This window comes from Botryllus schlosseri, chromosome 2 (assembly GCF_051294905.1).
Source record: "Botryllus schlosseri isolate E-star chromosome 2, Bs_hap1, whole genome shotgun sequence".
In the NCBI taxonomy this organism is placed as follows: domain Eukaryota; kingdom Metazoa; phylum Chordata; class Ascidiacea; order Stolidobranchia; family Styelidae; genus Botryllus; species Botryllus schlosseri.
The window spans coordinates 33421087-33446666 of NC_137237.1; the positions used below are offsets into that span (position 1 = coordinate 33421087).

The 25580-nt window shown below is 39.8% G+C and overlaps 3 protein-coding genes across 4 annotated transcripts in view; all 3 read right to left on the reverse strand.

Moving 5' to 3' along the window:
- LOC145434472 (sarcoplasmic/endoplasmic reticulum calcium ATPase 1-like) overlaps positions 1 to 25580 on the reverse strand; it is a 402254-nt gene that overhangs the window by 226071 nt on the left and 150603 nt on the right. The gene's annotated exons all lie outside the window — the stretch shown is intronic.
- The window catches only part of LOC145434478 (ficolin-3-like), a 45025-nt gene that overhangs the window by 14320 nt on the left and 5125 nt on the right, over positions 1 to 25580 (reverse strand). The gene's annotated exons all lie outside the window — the stretch shown is intronic.
- Positions 3523 to 24763, reverse strand: LOC145459854 (uncharacterized). The gene is given in 3 exon segments (XM_080338379.1): positions 3523 to 3574; positions 3936 to 4413; positions 24709 to 24763. Coding segments are annotated over 3 exon segments (585 nt in total).

Genomic DNA, 25580 nt, shown 5'->3' on the forward strand with positions numbered 1-25580 from the left:
ACCACCCAGTATGAATTCAGAACGTCGACGGCTCTGGGCCTGAAAGGTGTTGCGATTAAGTAATCTTAGGCAAGAATATGCCTGTTAACACTAGATTTCCGGTGATCAAGCATTTATTAATATTATTGATGAGAAGGGGAGTGACGCTTTACGCCTTTAAGGCCAAGTACGTCACGGACTAGAATGTGCGGGTGGTATACCAAATATGTAGGCAAGAACCCATTTACAAATACATCAAGCGTCCAACTGCTGTTTCGGGAAAGTTTTCGCAGCATCCGGGGCGTCGGAGAGTGGGAGCTCAAGTGCGGTCAAAACTTATTTCGTGAATCAACATAAAGTACGGTAGTTTTTGCAAGTTTACTCAACTACAATTTTTTTTAGGTTACTTGATTCCAAATTGGGCTCCCCAAAACCATAACTATAAACATTAGGAGTAGGAAATATAGCCAAAATTTTCAGAAAATTATGAATGACGCGATTTCGAGTCATTTCAGTTTGGTATTCTCATCAATAACATCCACTGCACGGTGGGAAGCAGTCGAACCGGTTTGAATTGTCTATTAATCACAAATCCAGGGTTGTAACCAAGTCACACGGTTCCGAGTCACAAGTCAATCTCACTTTTAAAGTTTTGACTCGAGTCAAGTCGAGTCATTTTCAATTCACCACCGAGTAAATTCTCGTGGGACCGTAATCTGCCTGGTGCAAATATTAACTGTAGGCTAATGATACATAGCAACAAAATGCCTTTTCAAAAAGTATCATCATACTATTTATGTATAAATGGGGCGGACTTTTATTATTTTAAAGCGAATTCTGTAGCTGCATTTCTTGAAATACGGAATCGTGTCTTGAAAATTGGCATCTGCGATTTAATATGAACGAGAGCCGTAAATCCATTTTCGCCCACTTAGACGGTGGCGAATGTAATAAAAACGCGTAACGCTCGAGACGCCACCCTTTGGTATGATTGCAACATACAGGTACCAAATTTTTTTTTAATGAACGTATGACGCCCAGCCTAGTCATTTATATCTAGCAGCTCATCTTGAGGTTACTCTGGAATGGTGGTTTTGTATGTTACAGGGGAAAATGGAGTTTTTCAAACATTTCGAAGTCAACCCGTTTGACCTTACTAGTCCATATTTTTTTAATTATTTTTCCACAAACCCCAACAGAACATCTCGACACAGCAATATGTTTGTATCAGTTGGCTATTGGCAATTTGGCAGTTCAAATTAGTTTGAACAGTGGGATATTTCACCTTAGACGACCATTCTGTTGATGTCACTCCTAAAGTTTTAGCATTTATGAAGATAAATTGCCTCGTGATTTTCCTAACTTAAAGAAATACAAATTAGGTTTTCAACCCTTTTGTAATTTTAAAGTTTTCGCGGACCCCTGAAAATTCTTCGCGGACCCCCGGTTGAGAACGTCTGATCTACTGCGACGCCATTTTTCTTCAGCGCCCCCGTACCGCCGCCGAGCTCATCTTCCCCATATAGCCTCTTGAGCGTTTCCGCCCGGGGGCGCTGGAGCCCAGGTCAAAAACCACTGTTTTAGCCTGTTATTGAATATGTATTACTCATCCGATCAATCTAATTTATCGGATAGTCAAGTTTGAACTGGTATGGTGAACAAGATCATAATAATATGATATTCCTTATTCACAGTAAAACTGGTAAATACACACATAATCCGGGGAGCAACCTGTCCCTAAAGGACAATGGCAAGATTGTTATTTCTATGCAATGCATGAAAAGGACAGATTACAGAATTGGCAAGGATTGCAGAGCAGAGCATAGGTAGAGATGATTGAAAATGAAGGATATTATGCACAACAGCTGTGCTTTTAGCCTGTTTAAGGCTTTGTGCTCCACTATATTACAATGTTTTGTACAGTACAATGAATGCATGTCTTCATTTTCTTCCCCTCTCTCACTCTTTCACGCGCGCTTTATCGTTTCTTTTGCTCGGCTCACGGTGATTAGGCGGCTTCTAAGTCACTGCGACTGCAGGGAGGTCGGCGATGAGGAGCCCATCTAACCTCCGACACGTAGAAGTTGATCCGAACCGGGATTCGAACCGGGGCCATCGGTGCCGTGATACTGGCGGATAACCAACTCGCCACTCGCCACCACTTCCCAAAGATTGAAGCAGCTACGAACCATAAACTTCACATATAATAGAAACAGCAACGACAGCAACAACAACAACAACAACAACAACAACAGCAACAGCAACAACAACAACAACAACAACAACAACAACAACAATAACAACAGCAGCAGCAGCAGCAACAGCAACAACACAAACAAGGACATAGCTATATGTATAAAAATCAAATTTGATCAAACGCATCAGAAAAATTCCCAAGATTTGATAAGATGGCTATTATCAATTATCAATTTTTCAAAATTATGGATAAAAGATGGGCAATGCCGATTCTTAAAACAGGATGGAAATTTTATTCTATGGGCAGCGGACATAGATTTGCTGATGCTTCCTTTGGTTTTATTTCAGGACACACAATGGTAACAGCATCATAACCATACAACTTTTAAATATCCAATGGTTTAATATGTTTGCGTTTAAAATATGCCTTCTTCAAGTTCTTTTATGAAGGCATCATTAACATAATGTGCTGTTGCAGCAAAAATTTTATTATTTCTGATTCTTTATTTTGAAGCTCATAATTTGATACGTTTTGTCTATAATTAAGAAGTTCGGTTTAAATGGCGTCTGAAATTGCAGCAACAAGTTCTTTATATGATACTGTTCAGTCGATACTTTTTTGAAAGAAATGCATGTATCGTCAACTTGCTTTCTACAACTCATTATGAAGGAGTTGTGACGGAAGGTATGAGCTATACCTAACTGCAGATATCGAGGGTAAATCTACCAATCATCAGCACGAATCAGTTTTTCCAAGTATACAGCACTAAAATTAATACATAGGGCAAGTTTTTGTTGCACTAAAATTGTGATAAAATTGCATTGATTTTAACAAATGTTGCGGTAAAAAGTTGCATCTATGCGTGAGATTTTTATTATTATTAGGGCATGTTTTACTCGGAAGGTTCAGGCGTAATTTCCAACAGCCTCATTGATTGAGCCTGGTTGCCTTATTCCAACTTTATATTTTTCCACGAACCCCAACAAAAATTCTCTAAACAGCAATATGTTTGTATCAGTAGTCTATTAAAAATTTAGCAATTAAAATGAATTTGTACAGTAGAATATTTCATATGTCATCATTACGTAAGTCATGACGTTTTAGCAGAAATTAAGCGAAACTGACCCGTAATTTCGCTAACATAAATATGTAATAAAACTAAGTTATCAACAATGTTGGAAATGTAGAGGTTTCGAGGACCCCGGTTAGTACCCATTGGGTTGGAGTCATAATCCGGTTTATGTAATACCGTTATGATTTTGCTGTAGGCTACTCTTTTGTCAGTCTTATTGAGTGGCCAATTGGGAGAGATGCATATCTGTCACCGTTATGTATCAATCCACATTTCAAACCCTTTTTGAACTTTCAATGAATGAGCGCCACTCTTGAGGTCTATATCAGGGCATCCAATCTTTTTTTTGACTCATTGCCCCCATATCAATCACGACGCCGCCACATTTAAGGATCCGAAAAGAGGACATATAATCAGGAAATTTATTCAACTAATTATGATCGCTGGTAAATTTACTAAACAGGTGGTAGGTGCTCGGAAAACCGGACGTTTTTATCGCGTCATATGCAGAATAGACCGTCTTCGCGTGCGTTTTGTGAACGTGTTAATTAGAAATAAGTCACTGGACGTTCCATTATTTGCGCCTATTGTCGCCCACTGGCGCCCACTTGGGCATTTTCGTCCTCTTGTTTCTCTAGTCGTCCACTGGGGGCAATATCGTTGATGTTGGGAACCCCTGATCTATATTGTGGCACTCCCATTATCAGCAGAAGCCCTTCTTTGCAGTAAACAAGTTCATCTTGTTCACTAAAATACAGGAGTAATTCCTTCTCTCATGTAGGTCAACGGTAGAATGTCATTGAAGTTCCTGTTCCAACGCAGTTTTTATATTCGAGTTGAGATGCCAAAATATATGCTACCTTCTTGGATACGTTAAGATCCCTGATAAGATCGCTTAGCTCCTCCTGCTTGAATGGCTTTGGAAGTAATGGACTGCTTTCGAACATACTTCCACTGCTGTCACTTGCAGAGCTTTCAACCTTTTCATAAAGCTCATCATATTCCAAAGATGCGTCAGGTAAATCACTAAATTCAGGCACAGACACTTTCTCAGAGTGAATTGCAGGTCGCCGAGAGGATTCTAAATCTTCCTGATTCCAAGTAATCTTCTTACGACGATTAAATAAAATAAAGTAAATAAAAAATAAATAACAAATATCGATGTCTCAAAAACTAGTGCCAATTCAAAAAGAAACTGATGTCATTATCGGACTGAGCAGCCCCAAAATACCAAGACCCCCCATTATAGTATATTTACCACTAAAAATAGTTTTTCGGTTGGCCAGTGTTTTCCACTCGATATACTTTTGTCCCGGTGTAAATGTTATGATTATATTTCGATCGAAGAAATATTTGAGTAATAATGTCGAATGAGTGGTCAATCTGCATAAATACCCTCTAGTACTAGAGTCGTTGTGCCCAGCCTTAAGGTTCACCCTAGCTTACCTCTGTTCGATTTTATGCACTTTACAGCGGTTATTTTATAATCGAATTCCCTCCCATGGGTCGTCATATGCCAGAGGTGGGCAAACTACGGCCCGCGGGCCGCATGCGGCCCGCAACAACAGTTTGTGCGGCCCGCGAAGGCATCGAAAAACGTGATACAAATATTGATAAAAATTTGCAGATAAAAAATCAAATTACTGGAGCGAATCGATTAAACTTTTTCTAAATATAATATCAAATCAACATTTAAATTATTTTAATATACATATGTATCTCTAAGTCTTCGGTTGCTTACATCAGGGATTCTGAAAGTATGGGCCGCGAAGGGTATAATTTTTGGTTGTGATGGCATTAGAGCGATTCCTAAAGTATGTAATATTTGTTGAGTTTCAACAAAAATTCTTCGCGGGTCGCGAAATTTCCTGTGGATCGTTTGTTGTTGCTGTTTATTTAACATAAAGATTTGACATTTGTCGCCTGACGGCCTTTTGCACCACGGTCAAGAACATTGTAAACGAAAAGAGAAGGTCGTATAAACAGTGTATCGTTTGTGAATTTCCGAGGACACTGTCTTGGGTACTATCGGTCAATAAGCGAGACACGTGGAAGAGTCATTGCAACAACTTGGTTGGATCATAAAAAATGTGCCGACCTTTATAATACATAAATTGGTTTCAATTCACATCAGGATTTATTGTCCGGACAGTGTTTTACCTGAAAAATACTGTCGTTAGGATGCTTTAGTGTAGGGGTGTGCCTGTGCAACGATCTAGTGCGAGACTATGAGAGAGATGACTTACGAGGCCAGCCCCTTGCGCGCCAGGTCTCATGAAGACATTAAGTTTTGGGCAACATATCAACGGGTACAGTGCGGTGCCAAAAATATTAGCGGTGATAAAGCCTTGGCCAAAAATGACCGTCGCTGACTGGCTAAAACCATCGATATTGATATGTCCGGTCATCGAAATGGTCGGTACTAAATAGTATGAGTAGACCATACCTGGGCAAAGTGCGACCCGCGACACGATTAGTTAACTGGAGTCAGGGGCAATGCTCCCTCTAAGCTGCGCGCGTGCGCAATTGCGCAGTGCTGACACGGTCTCTGCGCACGGAAAATCTAAGCTGCACACAAAAAATCCGAAAAGATGACCATTTTTATTTAGTCGTTACTCACAAAATTGTGTCCAAGGGACCGCGCAGTGAGTTGGTGAGTGCGCGCAGACTCGTGGAACATTAGAGGGAACATTGGTCAGGGGTAGATCCGTCCTTTTAGTTTGTCGCGAGCACGTCGTCGTGGAGTATAATTTAAGTCGGCATTATGGGGAAAACACACGAAGACAGAGACTCGGCTACGGGAGGGCGAAATTCGGAAGCACTGCTATAGTTTCGATAGCAGCAAAGGCTATTTAACCAAGCTATACACTGCTCGGGTAGCAGCGATGAAGACTAAATACATTTTAATGCCTTAATAAGGAACGTGTCTGTAGGTTAAAAAAGAGTTTAAAATGTTTCATATCTACCATTGCTTTCAATTATGACGGCAAATAAATATTATTCTTGTTCATTAACCGTTACTTTGTCGTTGCCTAATATACATCCACTGAGCACCGTGTATTTCAATTTAGAAATAGAATTATTACGCCGCAGAATATAGTTAAAAATTTTGATTCAGCCCGCCAATGTATTTTTTGCTGTCATTTGGCCCGCTGGGAACAATAATTGCCCACCCCTGGAGTAGGCAGTAGTACAAATGTGACGCGTATGGTGAAATATTACACTCTAATTTGAAAGCGCGTCGAGTCAGATATGTTCCATGGAGCTTCATTGCGTACAACTGCTGTCTGCGCGTTCTCCATATCGTATACATGACGGTAAAATGTAGCATAGTTATATTTAAAATGTATAAGATTGACGCTTGAGGCGTGCGTCGCGAGATGCCACTAAAACTATGATATGCGTCGCAGTCAAAATATTTTAAGAACCACTGCTTTATATAATCGAATAAAAGCTTGCGTTTTGGTTAATAAATACGATTTTACCATAGTGCGACCCGCGAATGTAATCAGATGTTGAATGTGGCCCGCGAGCTGAAAAGTTTGCCCACCCCTGTCATGCCATTCTAGAAGCACTTTGCGCAGCGCATGCATACTTTCCATGATAGCCAAGAAATTAAATTGGATGCGGACAAAATTTATAAACGCCTACTCCATATAAAACTATTTACCTACTTTATACCGATCTGAACCCGACAATTTAACTATAGAAACACATAATTAATCAGACAATATTTAATTTCAACATTAACCGCATAGCAGTAATGACCACGCGAACGCTCAATTGGTGGCGATCGTCGGAACATGCAACCCATCGTTGCGAATGCATTATCTGTGGTCTCATGAAAATTGTGTGAAAATTGATGAAAATTGCAAAGGCTGAAACAAATTCCCAGGTCATAAAATTTGTCGTGATATGCGGTTGTTTAATCTTGTTGCAGGACAAAACAATATTTCGAACTACGTACAACTTGATCTTAGCGACTGTGGGCTTGAAATCGTACATAAGAGCATGACTTCCGGAAAAAGTATTTTTGAATGGCTGGTATTTAACGGGATACCAGGTGTCCTGACAATCGAAGATGATTTGGTTCAATTTGAGCTGGCCCACAAGTTATCAATTGATGTGAAAGGTGCTTGTTTACAACTGCGTTGGAAATGCGAATCGCTCCACCCGCTGACTGCATTTTTATGTTAAGTCTCTTTTTATCACAATTTAAATTGTGGATTTCTAGTGCTCGAAGAAATACGTGTCTCGAATCCTCGATTTTGATCCTAGAACACGACCAATCGAGGTTTCAAGGCCCCCACAGTGTAAATAGTAACAAAGGTATAATTCTGGTGGAAAAAATACCTCTAACTATAGTGTCATGACCAGAGATGGCCACAGTCCGGTTCAGGAGCCGGAGCCGGAGCAGGATTTCATTGATTTTTCACCTGGCCGGACTGGATCCGGATTTTGAATTTGCGGTGTCGGTCGGATTTTAGCCGGATTTTTTGCTGCAATTTGAATAATTAGCATTGTTCTGGCAGGATTTTTTCGGATTCCGAACTGGACCTTCACCAGCCGGATTTTTTCGGACTCTGAATTTCCAATTGCCAGCCGGATCCGGATAGATTCGGATCCCGAAATTTTGGAATCCGCCCATCTCTGGTCATGACTCGAAAAGATCATCTCTCACCAATCCACTCGAACCACAATGTTTCTTGATGAATGAGATGCACGCGCCTGTGCTTGTTTTGGAAACTTCAACGGTGGCGTCTAAGTCAGGCCAGCAAAGTAGGCCCCTACACATTTTAGAAGTATGCACTCAGTGCAATCAAATATCCCCATAAACCACTGATTTGAAACCACGAAGCTGGAAATGGACGGATGCTAGTTTACACTTACATCTAAAATCCTAATCACTCTTTCTGATGGATTCATGTTTACGTTTAGTCACATTTGTTAATGTTGAGTGGTAAATTTTGATTGCACAACAAATACATGCCACAGAACAACACTTTCTTGCTTTGGAAGTCCAACTTTCCATTGCTATTACGAAGTTTACAAATATTTTCTGTGGTCAATAATAATCCACAATTATGGTAATGACTAGGGCGATTTTTTTTTACCTAAAAAACGGAAGATTGTGACGTAAAAAATCAAAATTTTGCCATTTCTTTGACCTTAAAAATCCTAATTGTGACCAAATCTGATCTAAAGTATGCAAATTAGGTGTTTTCCCGCATAATGTTAGAATAGTACTTCTTATCTTCATTTCTTGTTGGAACTGACTTTCGTTACGAAGAAGTTGGGCCTGAAAAACAACCATTTTGCCTCAAAACCTAATAAAGTTTTACATGAAAAAAACTTTATTTTAACGAAATCTGGCCCTGAAGAATTCCAGTAGTTACATTACGCATTATTGTAGAAATAAGTGGAATTTTTGTATTACAACGAAAGTTACTTTCCTACATTTTCGGGTAGAAAGTGTCTGTCCTTACTAAGTACGTTGCCAAGAATGGGGGAAGAACGTTCAACCGCAGCAGTTGTTGGCTGACAAAGCGTGTTGCTTCATTCTGGCAATGGTGTGTACATCACAATTTTTCATCAAGCGCTTCTTAATATAAGAATCCTGCAATGCCCACGCAGTCTGGCTTCAGTTGGGATATTGCCGTACGTTGAGCATAACACCATGTCAACCTATTTGTTTCATTTGAATGTTTGTGATTCATAATGAGTAGACAATGGCCGTCTACAACGGTAGGTCTATAAAGTAGGCTAAGAAGCTGTAAAATGCCAAATGATAAGTTCACCGCAGTGCAAAATCTACGATACAAGCGAAATGCAGGTTTCAAAAAATTTTTAACTTTGTAAAATATTTTGATATTTTTTGACCTAACGATACAATTTTGACTTTTTTGACATGTCAAAAAAATCGTTCTAGTAATGACAATTGATGTCCCGAATAGACAGGGTTTAGTATCATGCAATATGACACCATAATTCCAACTTCTTGTCGTCGCTTCAACGACTATGGCCCTTTTCATACCGGGGTTCCGGGAATAACATTTCCCGAAAATGTTTACGGGAACCCCTCTATATGAACATAACACTGGTTTTACGGGGCAGTATGAACGCGCTCATTTTCGGAGATTTTTACGGGACCGATTGAGTATGAACACGAATGGCGCAGGTGGGTTTCCGGAACGCTGTCAATCAAACCTTTAGTTACAGTAACGCGCTGTTCATTCAGGCTGCGTGTATTTCGAGGTCAGCTACCTCCAGAATTTTGATCTTCTTGGGTAATGGCGTTTGGGCTGAATTATTCTTGGATTTATATTATGTATACTCACAATACGTAGTCTGCTTCTTTTTTTCTGTTGTTTTGTAAACATGGCATGGCTAAAAAGGTGGAACACAATCTCCAAATGATGCAGTTACCAATTGGGTGAGTTGCCTGAAAACTTTATGACTTCAACACTCATTTCGTTGCTGATCTTAACCCTTGCCAAGTTTGTTACATCAGAGGCAAGTTTCTAACCATGGATATGTTGTGCGTAGGTTAGTCACCATCATATCGCCTGTAGACTGAAAAGGGGATTTGGTAACATCTGCTTTGATAGTGGCAGAACAGCAGAGAATGATGTCCTTAGCTCTGAATCACTAACCAAAATTGAAATTGTACGAACGAACTGGTAAGCCATCACACGTCATCCAAGCCATACTTGGGTTATTACCACTGCCTCCATTCTCTTGTTTTAGTATAGTTACAGCCATGTCATTACTTTGCCATGCGATGTTAGGCAAGTGTAACTTATATCTGATCTTTTTGCAGATCTAGATGGAGGATACTGATGAAAAAGATGGAACTGTGCATTAAGTTACAATTTCTCTGATGAATAAAATGAAACAGCACAAACGCATCTGATTAAGCAAGAGCATTGTTTATTGAGAAAGTCACACAGGAAATTTCCGACATCTGGGCTTGCGATACTTGGATCACCACCAGGTCTTCATTGCGCATACCAACCATCCTCTGTATCATTCTGGCCTTAGCGGGTTGCAGTTTCTGAGCAAAGCCGACCACCGCGCCTTCAGTCGACCAACATCTTTCCAAAATCTTTCAACCTTCATGTGTTCTTCGCTAAGTTTCTGAAAAATCAATTATGAATTTGAAGGGCAGCATAAAGGAAATTTATATTACATATTGGAAATTGTCTTAAGCTTATGCCCTGAAATTAGCTCTAGCTTATGCTCTGTTTGTGTCTCAGAGAAAAGGCTTCATGAGTCAGGGCTGAAACGGATAGGCTGCGTCATCAGTTATGTAGGCTAGTACGGAACACTCTGGCTCCCAACCATGAAGTCATTCTGAAAAAACTTAATGCAGCAAATGCATGTTTGGTACAAATGTTGCTGTAGTAATTTTTTATCCACCCACTACACCCGGACTTGTACAAAGTACTGTAATTCCACAATGCGCAACTTCAACTAGAACTACTCGATTTTTAAAACTAGCAATTAGAACTACCAACTCTTCTAAACCTACAATTAGAATTTCAGTCTTAATGATGAAGTGAGCAGGGTTGTAACCAAGTCACAAGTCGATCTCACTTTTATAGTTTTGACTCGAGTCAAGTAGAGTCATTTTCAATTCGCCATCGAGTATAAGTCATTGAGCAGAGTATCGAGTCGAAGTCATTGTGTTGACTGCTCAGTTTCCAGTTAAAGTCTTATTAAACCCACTTGTTATAACTCTGAGTGGTGATATCGAATGGTTCACATATCGCATTTATAATATACTGATTTTTCTTACTTTTAGCAGTTTTTGGTCGCATTTTCAAGTACCAGCACCAATATATGAAATCCCAATAGTGTGGTTACTGTACTATTCTTCGAAATTATAGTGAAATGTTGGTCTTGGTCATCTGAGTCTCGAGTTATATGACTTGGTTCGAGTCATGCGTATTGCACAATGACTCGAGTCCAAGTCAAGTCAATACACTGATTGACGCGATTCGAGTCACTACCGTATTTTGAGGAAATGACTCGAGTCATCCGAAAATTGTGACTCGAGTCATTACAACCCTGGAAGTGAGGTCTTAAAATCGGGACTGATTCAGCTCTTCAAGTCCATATAAAATTCTCACACTTTTTCAATCTATAAATAAGACCAAGAAGCGCAAGAAGACAGATTGTGCTTATCAAGACCGTATTTTATTGCAGAACTTTTTTTGTCTTGATTTCAAGGCAAATTTTGGTAACGAAGAAACAATATAATCTGTGGTCTTAAAAATGAGACCGAATAGTTCTCACGAGACATGAACACAAGACACAACCAGCTGATTGAGACAATTTTTGATGCTTACGTTTTTCAACTCTCATATTAAAGACGAATTGAGCCTCGTCTTAAAAAATGAGGCGGGTAAGTCATCATGAGCCAGGAGCACAAGAGATAACCAACTTGTTGAGACAAATTGATTTTTTTTTCTTTTCCCGGACCTGGACCAGGCTCATACACTTTCGGTCCCAAAACCCATTTTCCCTGAATGTTAGCAATGGTTTGTGGTCTGAAAGTGATGAGCCCTCCAGGTCCATGGATTAAATCTGCCGGAATCGGAAGTACTACTGACAAAGGCTGGACATGGACATTAGGTGGTACCAGGTTGTTGGTTGCATACCACCCTTCAACTTGATCAAATGTATGGGGTATTTGCACCACAACCAGAATTCAAAGTACCTTATTACTTTGACTGATACACACATACATTGATGGGCTATCCGCTACCGACTTGAACACCACAAATGCTAGTATTGACTCGGACAGCCGTATATATTGTTCTTGAGTTTTGAGTAATGAGTGGTAAGTGGCATGTACCTTGATGGTAGTGAATGAATTGTTAACTCATTATCACGTTAATATCCCAACACTGCGAACTCGGGTCTCTCACGCTCTCCTTTCACTAATACCTTAATGCTGAACAGATTGCCACCACAGCACTGCTAGGCCGACTATTTTTCATCAATTTGGGTATTACTTTTGAGACAAAAAAGTAGTCTACTTGGTAAGACCAATTGGTCTTTCAGACTTCCTTTTCTAACATAATGATTCAAGACCAAATTTGTGTGATGTAGTGGTATGCTATGCTATGCAAAAACTGGCTTCATACTGACATTCCACCATGACAAATATAGAAATATTACTAGGCACCAGCAATAATTTCTATTAAAATCAACTTGTGCCAGTTGCCATCTTAAAAATACATCTAAAGTTTACCTGGATCTATGAACGATTGGCTCCATTGGCTAGCCTCCAAAGAGCAACAGCTACTCAGCAATCAGGAGAAATTGAGTTCGTATAATTTGCTGGCTGCTTTTCGCTATGGTCTCGAAGCTCGTTGCAGAGTATACCAAACGTTTCTCTCACTGATTTCTAGAGATTCCTGGTTTCTCTGTAATGTGCAAATAAGATTGTATTTACTCCAACCATTATACAGCAATCACAAAGATAAACTGACTTTGTCGCACGCAGATGTCATCGGTTGTTCTTTTCATTCCAAGACTCTATCCTCTTCGTTGGCTTTGAGTTTCAGCTCTCAGCTTCGGTTGACAATATACAAACCAGGAACATGTTCGGGCTCTATTACTGATACAGGTATATTGAGTATAGAGCCCCACATACATTGAGAAGGCATATCCGCAACACCCCATAGCTTAAAGTTGAAGCCAACTTCTCCGCATCTCACGAATAAGCCTCTCCCACATCGTTTTCCACAAGTCCACGACACCAAAATACTACTCAGGTCGAAGCATATTACAACTGTAACACCCCACAGACATGGTTTCGTAACTATCAACACTTACGGAGAATCGCGTTCATACTGGCCATGATTTCCCGGGAATTTACCGAAAAAGCGACTTGTCTGAACAAAAGTTCGCGGTAACTCTAAATAGGTGTGAACACGACCTGTTCTCGGAAATGTTACCGTAATTTCTGCTCTATATGAACATCGTCTGTTTCGGCGCATGTTCCCGAAAGAGTTTCGTAAATCCGGTATGAAAAGGGCCTATGTTATATCTGATCCATGGTAACTGTTCAATAATCGCTTTGTATGTGTGCTTCTGCTGTAGGCTATATTTAATCTCGGTCATCACATATAATTATGATTTTTCGCTGTCCATTTCGAAGTACACTGTCTCGGTACTACACCATGTAATCGCTTCGCATTACTACAGCCATCGGCGTTAAATTGTTGAAATTAAACAATAAAGAGTGTATCAGTGATGAGCACCGGAGCGGAGTCGGAGTGGAGTCGGAGCGGAGTTTTGCCAATTTTGTGATACCCGGAGTGGAGTCGGAGTTTACAACAGATATTTTTCCGGAGTTTTACGGAGTATTGTTAGTTTTGCCCCCGATATCTTTCGATAGCTTTGACCAGAAGACACTATTGATTACAAACCAAAACACAGACAGTTGACACCTTGTAAAGTTGTAATATGACCGGTAACATGCAAAAATGATTGACAAGTGCATAAAAATCAGCCATCTGCACTGCAATTGGGGACTGGAGAGTAACCTAGTGATCTAGCAAGGCACTTCCGCTGAGCAGTGTCTGTAGTTCACAAACTTGAAGACACCCAATATCGTTCGCAGCGCATCATTTTTCCCTGCAATGAGATGCAGTCTTTGAATCCACTGCTGAATGTCACCATATTATGAGATAAGATCTCCAGAATCTTCCACGTTGTTGTCATTGCAGTCTTCTATAGTCACATCATATTCCTCCTTGCGTATTTGTTTCGTGACTAATTTTCATGCTACCCCAGTAATTGTGCGAAACATTTACAATCAGCAACATACAGCGGGGCTTCCCTATGGTACAGCCTTTGGCTACCCTGATTCTTCCAGCAAGTTGATGATCATAACGGAATATATCCCATTATCCTGATGACATTCAAGATAGTAATAGGTCCATTTTGTGAAAATGTATTCCCAACAAGATAATATCCGACACCACTTTTGTGATAACTTTTCGCAACTTTCATCGTACTTGCAATTTGCAGTGAGAGATATCGATAATAAGTGTTACATCAATATTACCTTTATATCTGTGACAAATATACATACAACAAGCAAGTATCTGGATGGAAACAATAATAACTTATGCAATGTGTTACATGATTTAATGACATTGCGACGAATTTTCGCTAGTAAGATCCGCTCACAGAGGCATACCAGCATCTAAACCCGCTTTAAAGATTTCAACAATACATAAATCACTAAGGTAAGCTGATCTTACCCTATAAAAACAGAATATTCCGAATTTCTGAACAGCCACACTAAATAACTAAACAAACAACCGTCTGCTTTGCTCTGCTCGCATCAACTCAACTACCCTTCCTTCAATATTGATTGACGTAGTCAGTCATCCAGAACTCTTCTGAATTTTCGTCATGTAATGTTTGGTTTGATTGAGAAATGACTTTGATGTGATATGAAAAATCAGCACCGCAATCAAGTTTCTGCTGCTGGTCTGTCTCAGACTCCAAATTCCAGATATCATGTATCAGCTTCAAAATTGGAAGTCACTAGTCATTTAGTCAACTTAAAGGAGCGTCGATCGGTGCGTCAGTGATGCATCATGTATGTTTAGTGCAGTGCAGTTCCATCAACTGTTTCATGGCGATGCGGAACTTAATTTACTGAAACCTGTGATGTGATCGTCGATTTCAGTGGTGTTAGTGGTAGTTAGTTCGAACTGACTGGTCTTCCTTCGTCGTTTTAATATAATGGCTGAAGCACCGTCGACGTCAAGTGGGTTACTCACTAAGACGCAGAAAAAGAGTGACGTGTGGAAGGATTTAACTCTGATGCTGCATGATAATAACGGCCAGTATACTGGGTTTGCGAGATGTCAAAATTGCAATGTTAAGCTAAAGCATCACAAGTTGACAAGTGGTACGTCGCATCTTCGAAGACATATCGAAGCTTGTAAGAAGAATTGATCGCAGTTGAAATGCAAGTAAGCGAGTAATCAAAGGAGAAGGTGATCATGGGGAACACTGATCGCCGGGTGGAGATTCTGGAGAATACCGAAGAAGTGCCGGTTTGCCGTGGTGTTGTGCAGAAGACGTTTTGCCATCCAGATTTACGGTGAAACATAAGTTCGATGAGGAGGCTTCATCTTTAAAGCAGAAGCTGTCAGAGGAACTAAGAGTTGCTATCAAGTGTTACGGGCTGGCTGGCATCACCACAGATATGTGGACCGATCTAAAGGGTCGCAGTTCTATTAGCTTGACTGTCCATTTTGTTGGAGAGAACATGACTCTCAGAAGTAATGTTGCGACTGTTCGGCAATCCACGGATACTAAAAAAACTGGTATGAATATCAGACAGGCTATCGAAAACATCGATTGGGATTCTTCGACAATGGTCTGAATATATTTCGGGGACTGGACAAGATTCTTCGGGTTATCTCGGAGTCTGGGATTGAGATCCCCGGAGTCGGAGGGACTTTGCCTCAGAGACCAAAGTTGTCGGAGGGACTCGGAGTCTCGAAAAGCAGACTCCGCTCATCACTGGAGTGTATACCAGTCTGGGTGTATTGAATATCACAGGTCGAATTCGTCACCATCACATCCATTATACGGCAATATGTTACTTCCGCGTTTTCATTCCCATAGATATCATTACGCGCAGTCCCCATGCGTCGTATATATCTTCATATATTTCATAGTATGTGGGAAAGCGGGTGGCGCAGTGGGCTAATCATCGTCGTCACGACGCCGAAGGTTTGTGTGTATGCGTGTGAAAGAGAAAGAGAGAGATAGAGAGAGAGAGAGAGAGAGCGAGAGAGAGAGAGAGAGAGAGAGAGACGGAGCAATGGAACCCTTTCGAGTACGAAGAACCAAATGAGAATGAGAAAGAAAATATTGCACAGCATGTAGGCCTAATTCCACAGCGTACTACTGCCTTACTCGCCACCGATAGTCCCATGGATGAAGAGAACGAACAACACCCAGCATGTGACCATACTATACGTCACAGTAGTAGTGAGGCTAAGGAACTTTGGTACGCACAAATCAGAGAAAGCCACGTCATCCTAATTGCCACGCCCATTTTCATGCCGGCCACGCCCATTTTCAATAATGTTTTGTGAATTTCAATACCGATTTTTTAGATATTCTAATGTTTTGTGAATTTCCATACCGATTTTCCATGTGTATTTAGCAATATGTATTGAGTAACTTGCTTTCGAAAAATAAATATAATTCAGATTATACATAAGTTTCGAAAACTATGATATCTATGCAAGGCTATGTTCGCCAGATAATATTATTATGTGTATTTGGACTTTATATTTTCACGGATAACATCAGCTCTCAGATAACACATTTTTGTGAATGTGAATTTGAATTCAATTGATTTAAGTGCGTATTTTGCGCAGTTTTATGGCGACATATTAAAATTCTACATATATTTCGCGCAATCAATTTATGTGTATCTAAGACTATATATGATACACAAGACCTCTGTAAATATTGAGAAATGGCATCATCACTAATTAATTAATGTTCATTTATTTCGAAAAAAGAGCATAATATATCAGTAATAGCGTTAACGTCACAAACGCATCCAGCACGACCAGACGGCGTGAAACAACGCTTTCGCTCGATTCTTGTAGTCACCACATTTCATACGATTCAGTCCTTTTCATGTCACTAGAATAAGGGTAATTAAACCGACAGTGAAACGCTGCCGGCGTCTTATAACGTAATAATGTAAGCTGTGTCGGGTGCTGCCATAATGTTAGGAGCGAATATAGTAGAAATTCCACGTCTGGACACCTGTTGCTCTGCGATAATTTTGATCACTATGTTTTGATAATGACTTGCATCCGAGAAATAAATAACATTCATTATACGTTAGATGATACTTTTCCTTGATATTCTATCATGTGTATTTAGGACAAATGCGACATCACTATGTTTACGACAGGTCTGATTTGAACACACTAATTTTGCGTATTACACCACAAACTGCGCAAGCCTTCAAAGTTGATAAGTAAACAAGTATTTGTACTCCATCAGAATACTAAAGTAGCTTTTCGCGTATATGTACCTAATGCTAAAGTGTTTATGATTTCAGATTGCTTCAACTTCATAACATTTTCAGTATTAAACAGAAATATAAACCTAGAATACTAACTTTTATTCGTAAATAGCTACTTCTACCTTAATTTAATGGATTTATCTGAGATCATTGCTTTACTTAATCTCTCCAAAATGTGCATTATACAAGTACGTCAGCATCGAAATCCTCTGGCTATAACTATCTGGCAGTATAATTGCAGCAAATACTCGGGTACTAATTTTAAAGTAGCTTAGGTATCTAAATGAGCTCTGAGTCGCTGTTACTACTCCCTACTTCACAAAATATAAAGTTATAAAAGTAAGCAGATTTGTATGAAAACCCGTTAAATAGAAGTAAAAGTAGCCTAGAAACATAACTACTTACTGAAACATCGTTACGTAGAAGTGGGGTTAGTCTACGAACATAACCACTTACTTACTTTGAAATCTCTACTTGTACTTGTATTCGAGCGGAATTGCGACCGATGCATTAATGACTTTAATACTCTGTATTTTAAATTATCATCGCAAAGTTCACGAATTTCCATGTTGATCAAATACCACAAACTTTACTTGCTTTCAGAGTTAGTAACTAAGCGCATAACAGAATTTACCCAAAATAAATCGGTACTCCGAAAGTTTTGTAAAGTAGAGCTTTTTGGTGTTGGACTCAAGTTCCAATAAACAAGTGTTCACGTAGGTTCGAGGTCTTAATGGGTCTTTTAAAGTAGATAGAAACGAAAAAACTAACCGAAAAAATTTATGAAGTTTGGATGCGCCATATGTAGGTTTTAAAAAAAATATTCATACCCCCGATTCGAAATATTGTTTACTTGGTACGTAGTTGCAGGACATTGTGATTATTCAGCATACCAAATTTCCTCACACATTTCATGATGGAACAACTTTAAAACTAACGCGGCTCAACATCGACTTTTTGCGTACATCTGTTTCGCGGGAGCGTATAGCACGTACCTATACATGGTCAACTTTAATAACGGAATTACCATGCTTAACATTGAATCCCAACTCGAAACTTGATACGTAGTTGTAGGACATTATGGCAATGCACCATGCTAAATTTCATCACACATCTAATGATGGAACACCTTTAAAACCAACGCAGTCGTATACCGACTTTTACGCATATCTGTTTTGCATGAACATAGCATATACCCATACATAGTCAATTTTAATAACAGAATTAGCATGCCAAACATTAAATTCTCACCTTGAAGGTTGGTACACAGTTGTAGGACACAATAACAATGCACTATACCAAATTTGATCACGCATTTCATGATGTAACACCTTTAAAACTAACGCACTTCTCTACAGACTTTTGCGTAAATCTGTTTTTCGGTACCGTACCACGTAGGCTACCTATATATAGTAAGCTTTAATAACGGAATTACCATGCTAATAGTCAAATCCCCACCCTGAAACTTGGTACGCACCGCGAAAACGCATTGTACGATATAGATGAAACTTATGCAAATCCTAGGATCCTCATTTTCAAAGTAGCTTAGATCTCGAAATAAGATCTGACTCGCTATTCTCCTCAAAGCATGGAATTATCACGAGTATCACCTTCGATCACTGAAGAAAAGGATGAAATTATATCCGAAGCATATTCCTTGACCAGGAATTTTATCATGTACGAACTCGACGGCTCATGCGTTAAGGTAAACACGAAAGCAGAGAGAACCTTACGTCGAGTTGGGGATGAAATGTTCGAGCGACATCGAACTGTCCTAAACGCAGTCTCCAAACGTCTCCGCTATGGTGATGTCGAAGTCAATGAAAAATATAAAGAATATTTACCCGATGAGCGAATGTTCCTGATGATAGCTGATGAAATTTGCAAAGATACAAAAGAAAATTGGGGTAGGATTGTCTCCCTTTTTGTGGTCGGTAGCATTCTTGCTCGCAAGAACGAGGATGAACATCACGGGGAGCATATAGAAGCTATCATACAGACAGTCAGTGATCAGTGAATGACTGGTTGCTCTCACAATTGTTACCGGCATATCGCGAATAATCCGAACATATGTACACTGTACAGTGATTTAATCAACACCATTGGTTATTGATGACTTGAAATTTACTCGTAGATTTTGCTCCGAGTCACGAGTCAATCCACAATTCTGAAGCGCCGAGTCAAGTCAAGTCAAGTCATTTTTGCAAAGTGACTCGAGTCAAGTCAAGTCATACGAAAAAGTTGACTCGAGTCTGACTCGAGTCGAGTCATGACTCGAGTCATCCCAACACTGCAAGAAGCCGGACGCGTCACCATTACACTATCTCGCTCGGAGGCGCGGATGACACGACCACGTGTTTCAAGAAATGCAGTTGCAGAATTCGCTTTGAAATAATAGAAGTAAACCCAATTTCTACACGAATAGTATGATCTTATTTTCAGGAAAAGTCATTTTGTTGCTGTTTATAACTTGCACAAGACAGATGACGATTTCACGATAATCGAGCTAAATTTGAACTAAAACTTCGTGGGGGTCCGCGGGGGTCCGTGACGGTCCGAAAGGGGTCCGCGAAGACAAAAAGGTTGGGAGTCCCTGGTGTAAAAGGAAGGCTGTTACATGGTTTCACCGACTTTTGCCACGTAGTTGCCCATGTCAATTTCAAATTACAAGACAAGTGTCTGTGGACAACCTAGATTTATTACTGTTAGCCAAAATATAGGTCTCTCGAGATTATATACACAAGATGACACATGAGCTATACCAGGGGCGGGCAACATACGGCCCGCGGACAGTTTCCCGTCTTACATGATTATGTGGCCTGCGACTCCAGTCTGCCGAGATTCCCCACTATATACTTGCGCAAACGTCTGATTTTAGTGACTGTACGTTATTGCAGTAGTGGTGTTCATAAATGACTTTTTTCTCAAATTGTATTGGCTACTTGATAAAATCGTGAGGTTACCTAATCTAGGCCTACACACCAAATTTGGTTCAGTTACAACCATTTAGCCGCATTACTACAGAAGAAGAACGTATCTATTTATTATATAAAAATTATTAGAAAAAATTTTCAAAATTTTATGTTCACCCCATGAAAGTGTTAGGTTGTCTATACATACGATGTTCCGCAAATTTGACCCAATTCCAACAAGTGGAAGCGGAGTTATTGCCGTCGAGAAATTTGGGTTCGAATAAAATAGTATTTACGGTGGGCACAATTATGATAAATAATTGAAGAATTGGCCACCGTAAATACTCTTTTATTCAATTCCAAAAGCTAACAATTTTATCAAATAGATATAGGACAATTTGAGAAAAAAAAGTCATTTTTGTGAACACCCCTATGGCCCTATATTACATACGTGTGTGCGTAGCGTGCGAGAGCAGAGCTTACGCGTAAGTTAGTTGTAGTGAGAAGGCTTGCATTATCGGCATTTATCATGCACTCAACCCTAATGAATTGATATATGGGTAAATTTGGGGTACTTGGCTCATCGAACGACTGGAAATCTTAATTATGGACTGCACCGTGTGTTAATTGATCAGAGAGAAGCAGACATGGCGGAGGTTGTGTGACAATGCTGTTCTCAAATCCACATTGTTTTCGACATTATCGGCGAGAAATGGCTTTGAAATGACGTTAATGTCGTTAAAATACATTCATTTAATACGATTTATTCCTTGTATATGTGGAATATTAAGCGAATAATGTATCGATTCAGCAATCCGGCCCTCCAAGTACTTAATTTTCCTATATCCGGCCCGCCGACTGCAGAAGTTACCCGCCCCTGAGCTATACTGTACGGTATTTCCTCGGTCATTTTGCCAAATAAAAGATTTCCAAATGTAATGATTGCATAAAACAACGAAGGCAAAATTATCAAACCGATACAGGATATATGGCAAAGACATATTCGTGCAGCGACTGTTTTATCAATTCTGATACACGCTGGAGTTGTGACGGTGTTGGAAAACACTAGAGAATCGAACAAACTCGTCCTCATTCTACTGAGATGTATACGAATGTAGTGACATGTTCTACCAGCTATCACAGTTGTCACAATAAATTCACAACACTTGTCACTAGGTGAAACGGTTGAGAATTCATAATGTCTGCGGCCCGATATAGAGGTTAGTATTTAATCATGTTTACATAAAAATAATCTCACACAAATTTTCCTACGAAATTCTGTCATAGATTATCTCCCTATGCGACATCATGATGTCTAAATTAGACAAAGATGCCTGCACTAAAACACATGCTATATTTATAACGATAGACATAATGTAAGGTAACAACCGACAGCCTCTTTTCTCTCAGTAGGACATGTATCGTCATAAGACTATAAATTTCAACCTAGGTGTGAATTAAATAACGCAATAGAGTTTCGACTTATGAATAGCTGGCAAACGAATTATTCCTCGGGCTATTCTGATTTTCTTCGGGTAGTTGAATTGACGATACGCCAGTCAATAATGTTGCTTCATCTACGGTACGAAAATCTGCTTATTTCGATCAGAAATTGGAGATAGATAGAACCAAATGTATGAATGCTCTGTGAATGGCGTCTAGCCATCGGAAGAAAAAACGGGGGGGGGGGTGCTAACTAAAATAGAGTTCATGGTGAAGTCATGAGAAAGTCTCATCAATCGCGTCCAGGAGTAGACGTGAAGAGCGAATTTTATACCATAATCGCGATTTGCCGAGTGGGTAGTTCATGCTAAGTTATGATGTTGACGGAACAGCGGAGAATATGCGGAGACACATGGAAAATCCTAATTCCGAAAATATATGCATGTACTAGCAAGGTTTATTGTTGAATTATAGCTTACCCTTGTTGTTACTTGCGAACTAAGTACCAATTGGTTATCAGCATCTGAAATCAAATAAGATGTTTGATGCGTGAGACGTCTGTATTTATTTCTCATCAGATCAGTACTCTAATCTGATGGCTGTTGAAATGTCATGGATAACCAGAAAGGAGAAAGTATAGCAATAATTCTTACGATTGTATACGATTAGACGCATGCGACTGAAGATACGCACCGTCACGGAAACACCTCGAGACATAGTTGAAGTTACATAGTTGAAAAAAATATTGATAGCCTGCTGACATGTATGTTCAACATTGAGAAAAACGAAAACGATTTATTAGGCTATTGGGTTAATTAGGGAGGGTCAAGTCGGTCAAGGTCAGCACTTCCCAAACTTTTTTCACAAAACTAAAGCAAAATTGGATGAATGCGGAATATACGACGAATGCGCAGTGTATGCGAGCGAAGTGACCACATCTTCATGTATTAGTTATTTTGCACAATTGAAGTTATTTATTTATGCATCCTTACACTATCTGCGCCGTCAATCACCGATTTGCGCCCCCATTGATGTCACTTACGACTCCAGGGAGCCCTGGTACTCACTTTGGAATTCATTTTTCTAGTTGGTAAATATTGTGGATAGCTCGAAAACTACCGACCGTGGGCAGAGAGCAATGTCATAATCGGATTCTGCGGTCACACTTTACCTGTGAATCGAGCTTATTGAGAAGAATTGGATTTATTATCTGTTTAGTATAGCAAATAGAGTCATAAAAACGTGACAAAGAGTTGGAACGACAGGTGTGTGTATGTGGACAAGATTGAAACCCACTCTTGTAATATATTAAATATGGAGTGTATTTTCAACGATATGGCGCAACCCATCCCTACATTCTTGCTGTTCCGAATTATTTTTGAGAACTCCAAGTCATATGCCCGGTGAAATGATTCCAATGAACTGGTCCCCACATTTTTTCTAACTCTATTTTCTAACTATATTATACACGATTGTTCATATCAAATGACTAGAGCCACTCATCAGAAAATTGAGGTCCAACTAGCATCACTGCCACCACGAAAGTACTAATTGAGATGGCAATCCCCGACATATCCTACAGTAGTATACGGAGTATATTTGAAAAATACTATTGAGGAAAGGAAATGATCTGCAACGCCAACGAAAATAGGGCCATAAGTGAATCACCAACTCGTGACTCCATTTAACATGAATAAACAAAAAGCGGAGTAGTCGTGTTGGGAAGATAGTCAGTTACATTTGACTGTATTGGGATTATAAAAACCTATAAGTCTGCAGTATTAAGGACTCTTTTTGCTCTACGGGCCGGTGTCAAAAACGAAATATTTTCGCAGACCTCACAAAACGGTTATGTTTCGCATTGTAAACTTAATAATGCGCGTACATTCTAAGAACTTTAGTCATTGCTAGGTGCTATGTCTACAATGCGGTCACGAGTATGTTATAACGAAACAGGATATATTGTTACTTAACTTGAAAATAAATACGCGACTTCGGCATGCAAGCTTTTGAATACCAAAATGCTCAAAGCGGAATATGTTATGTAATGATAGGGTTACCATTTGTCCTCTTTTTTGACTTTTTTGAAAGTGTCCTCGGAGGACGCCCTTTTGTCCTCTTTTTTGAGATTTTGTCCTCTTTTTTGAAAATTTAGGTCAGATTTAGAGCAAATTGCGAGTGATATGCCGTAAATTAGCACAGAAGTGACGCTCCGACGGGTATTTCGGAGTGAAAAACGGTGATTTTAGCTCTGAGCGAAAAGATGACCTTTTTTTTAGTCATCCACCTAGCAATGTGGAGAGAAAAATGGTAGTTTGAGCTCTGAGCGGAAAGATGACCTTTTTCTTTTTTTTAGTCAACCGATCACAAAGTGAGCAAAATCCACCGTAAGCCTATGTAATGATACAATTTGCAATTTGTCATATCGCTAAATTCAGTGTGTAACAATTGTCCGCTTTACTAATGTATTGCTATCGCAGACCAGTAAGGTATCTATTTACTGATTGACCTGTTTTTATTATTCACGCAATCAAGCATATCAATTTCAATTAACCAGAGAGATATCTACAAACCAACAGCTAAGATGAGTAAACGTTTCATTACTGCATGACTGTGTTCATAATTACGATAAGTAAATTACGCTTGTATTCACAAAATAGGGGAAATGCTCAGCGTACATCTAAATAGGAATGAGCAATAGTGCTAAGAAATATTTATTATGGCTCTTTTGGATTCGAAGAAAGCAGGTATCTTTTCCTGCCTAAGCCACTGCTAGTAAGAAGCATGTATTGAATAAAGTGATTAATAACTTTTCATCAGTGATCTCAACCACAATACTTATGAACCTTATACTTGTCCTTCAAAAGTATAGAAACTGGTCACAGAATAGTGACAAACACCTCGCGGACTGACTCTGGCCCGCGGTTGCCTACCTCCCTACTAAGTGCAATCCAATCTATCAGAATACTAGGAAGACACGAACGGCAAGGTCTGCGGGTACCGCCATTACCGTGCGCCCGGTCGACTTCCACACCAGACGCAAGCAAGTGATTTTGAAGAGACATCGCACAAAGACATGTTGCATATGAGAGAATTGTTAAATTCGAAACGTTGCTCATTGTACACGGTTAGTCTACATCAGTGGTTCCCAAAGTGTGCGCCAGCGCCCGCCTGGGGGCGTTCGCGAGCGTGGAGGGGGCGCTGGCCATGAAATGGGCGATTGGGGGGGGGGGGGCGCTGGCTAGAAAATTGGGCGGCAGGGGGGTGCTGAGAGCAAATGCAGGCGGTATAGGTTTAGAAGTCAACTGCTGCGTATATAGTGTTGAAACGATTGATTAATAAAGAGGCTGGATTCGCAGTACCAGAAACATCCATCGTTACTCAACAATGGGAACTCATGAACTATACGCCCTCTTTTCCCGTGCATATGAAACACGTCATCAATCATGTTTCCCCATGATCATATAATTCACACTCACCATTTCTTCAGTCACTGAATCCTTTTTCTCTTCTTTATTCTCTCGTTTTTTCACACGAGTAATATTAATGCTGACTCAGCATTATTTCTAGTTACGAGGTTTCAGTTTTGTCCGACTTCTCCCATTGTAGCACATATTTACAATCTGCCAAAAACAGCTTTACATCTTTAGTATGACTGTGGGTGGTATAGGACCTTCGCATAACACCACTTCTTGTATGTTTGATTGCAGCAGTACAAGTCCCTCGTTCCTTATATCTGCTGCCTTCATGCAAACTACCGTATTTCGTTTTTTGCTTTTCTTCGTTATCGTTTTGCTCCAATGAATGAATCTCCTATTCATTCGTTCAATGCCTGTAGACATTATCTGTCGTGCATTGTTTTAATCGCCATGTGGTACAATA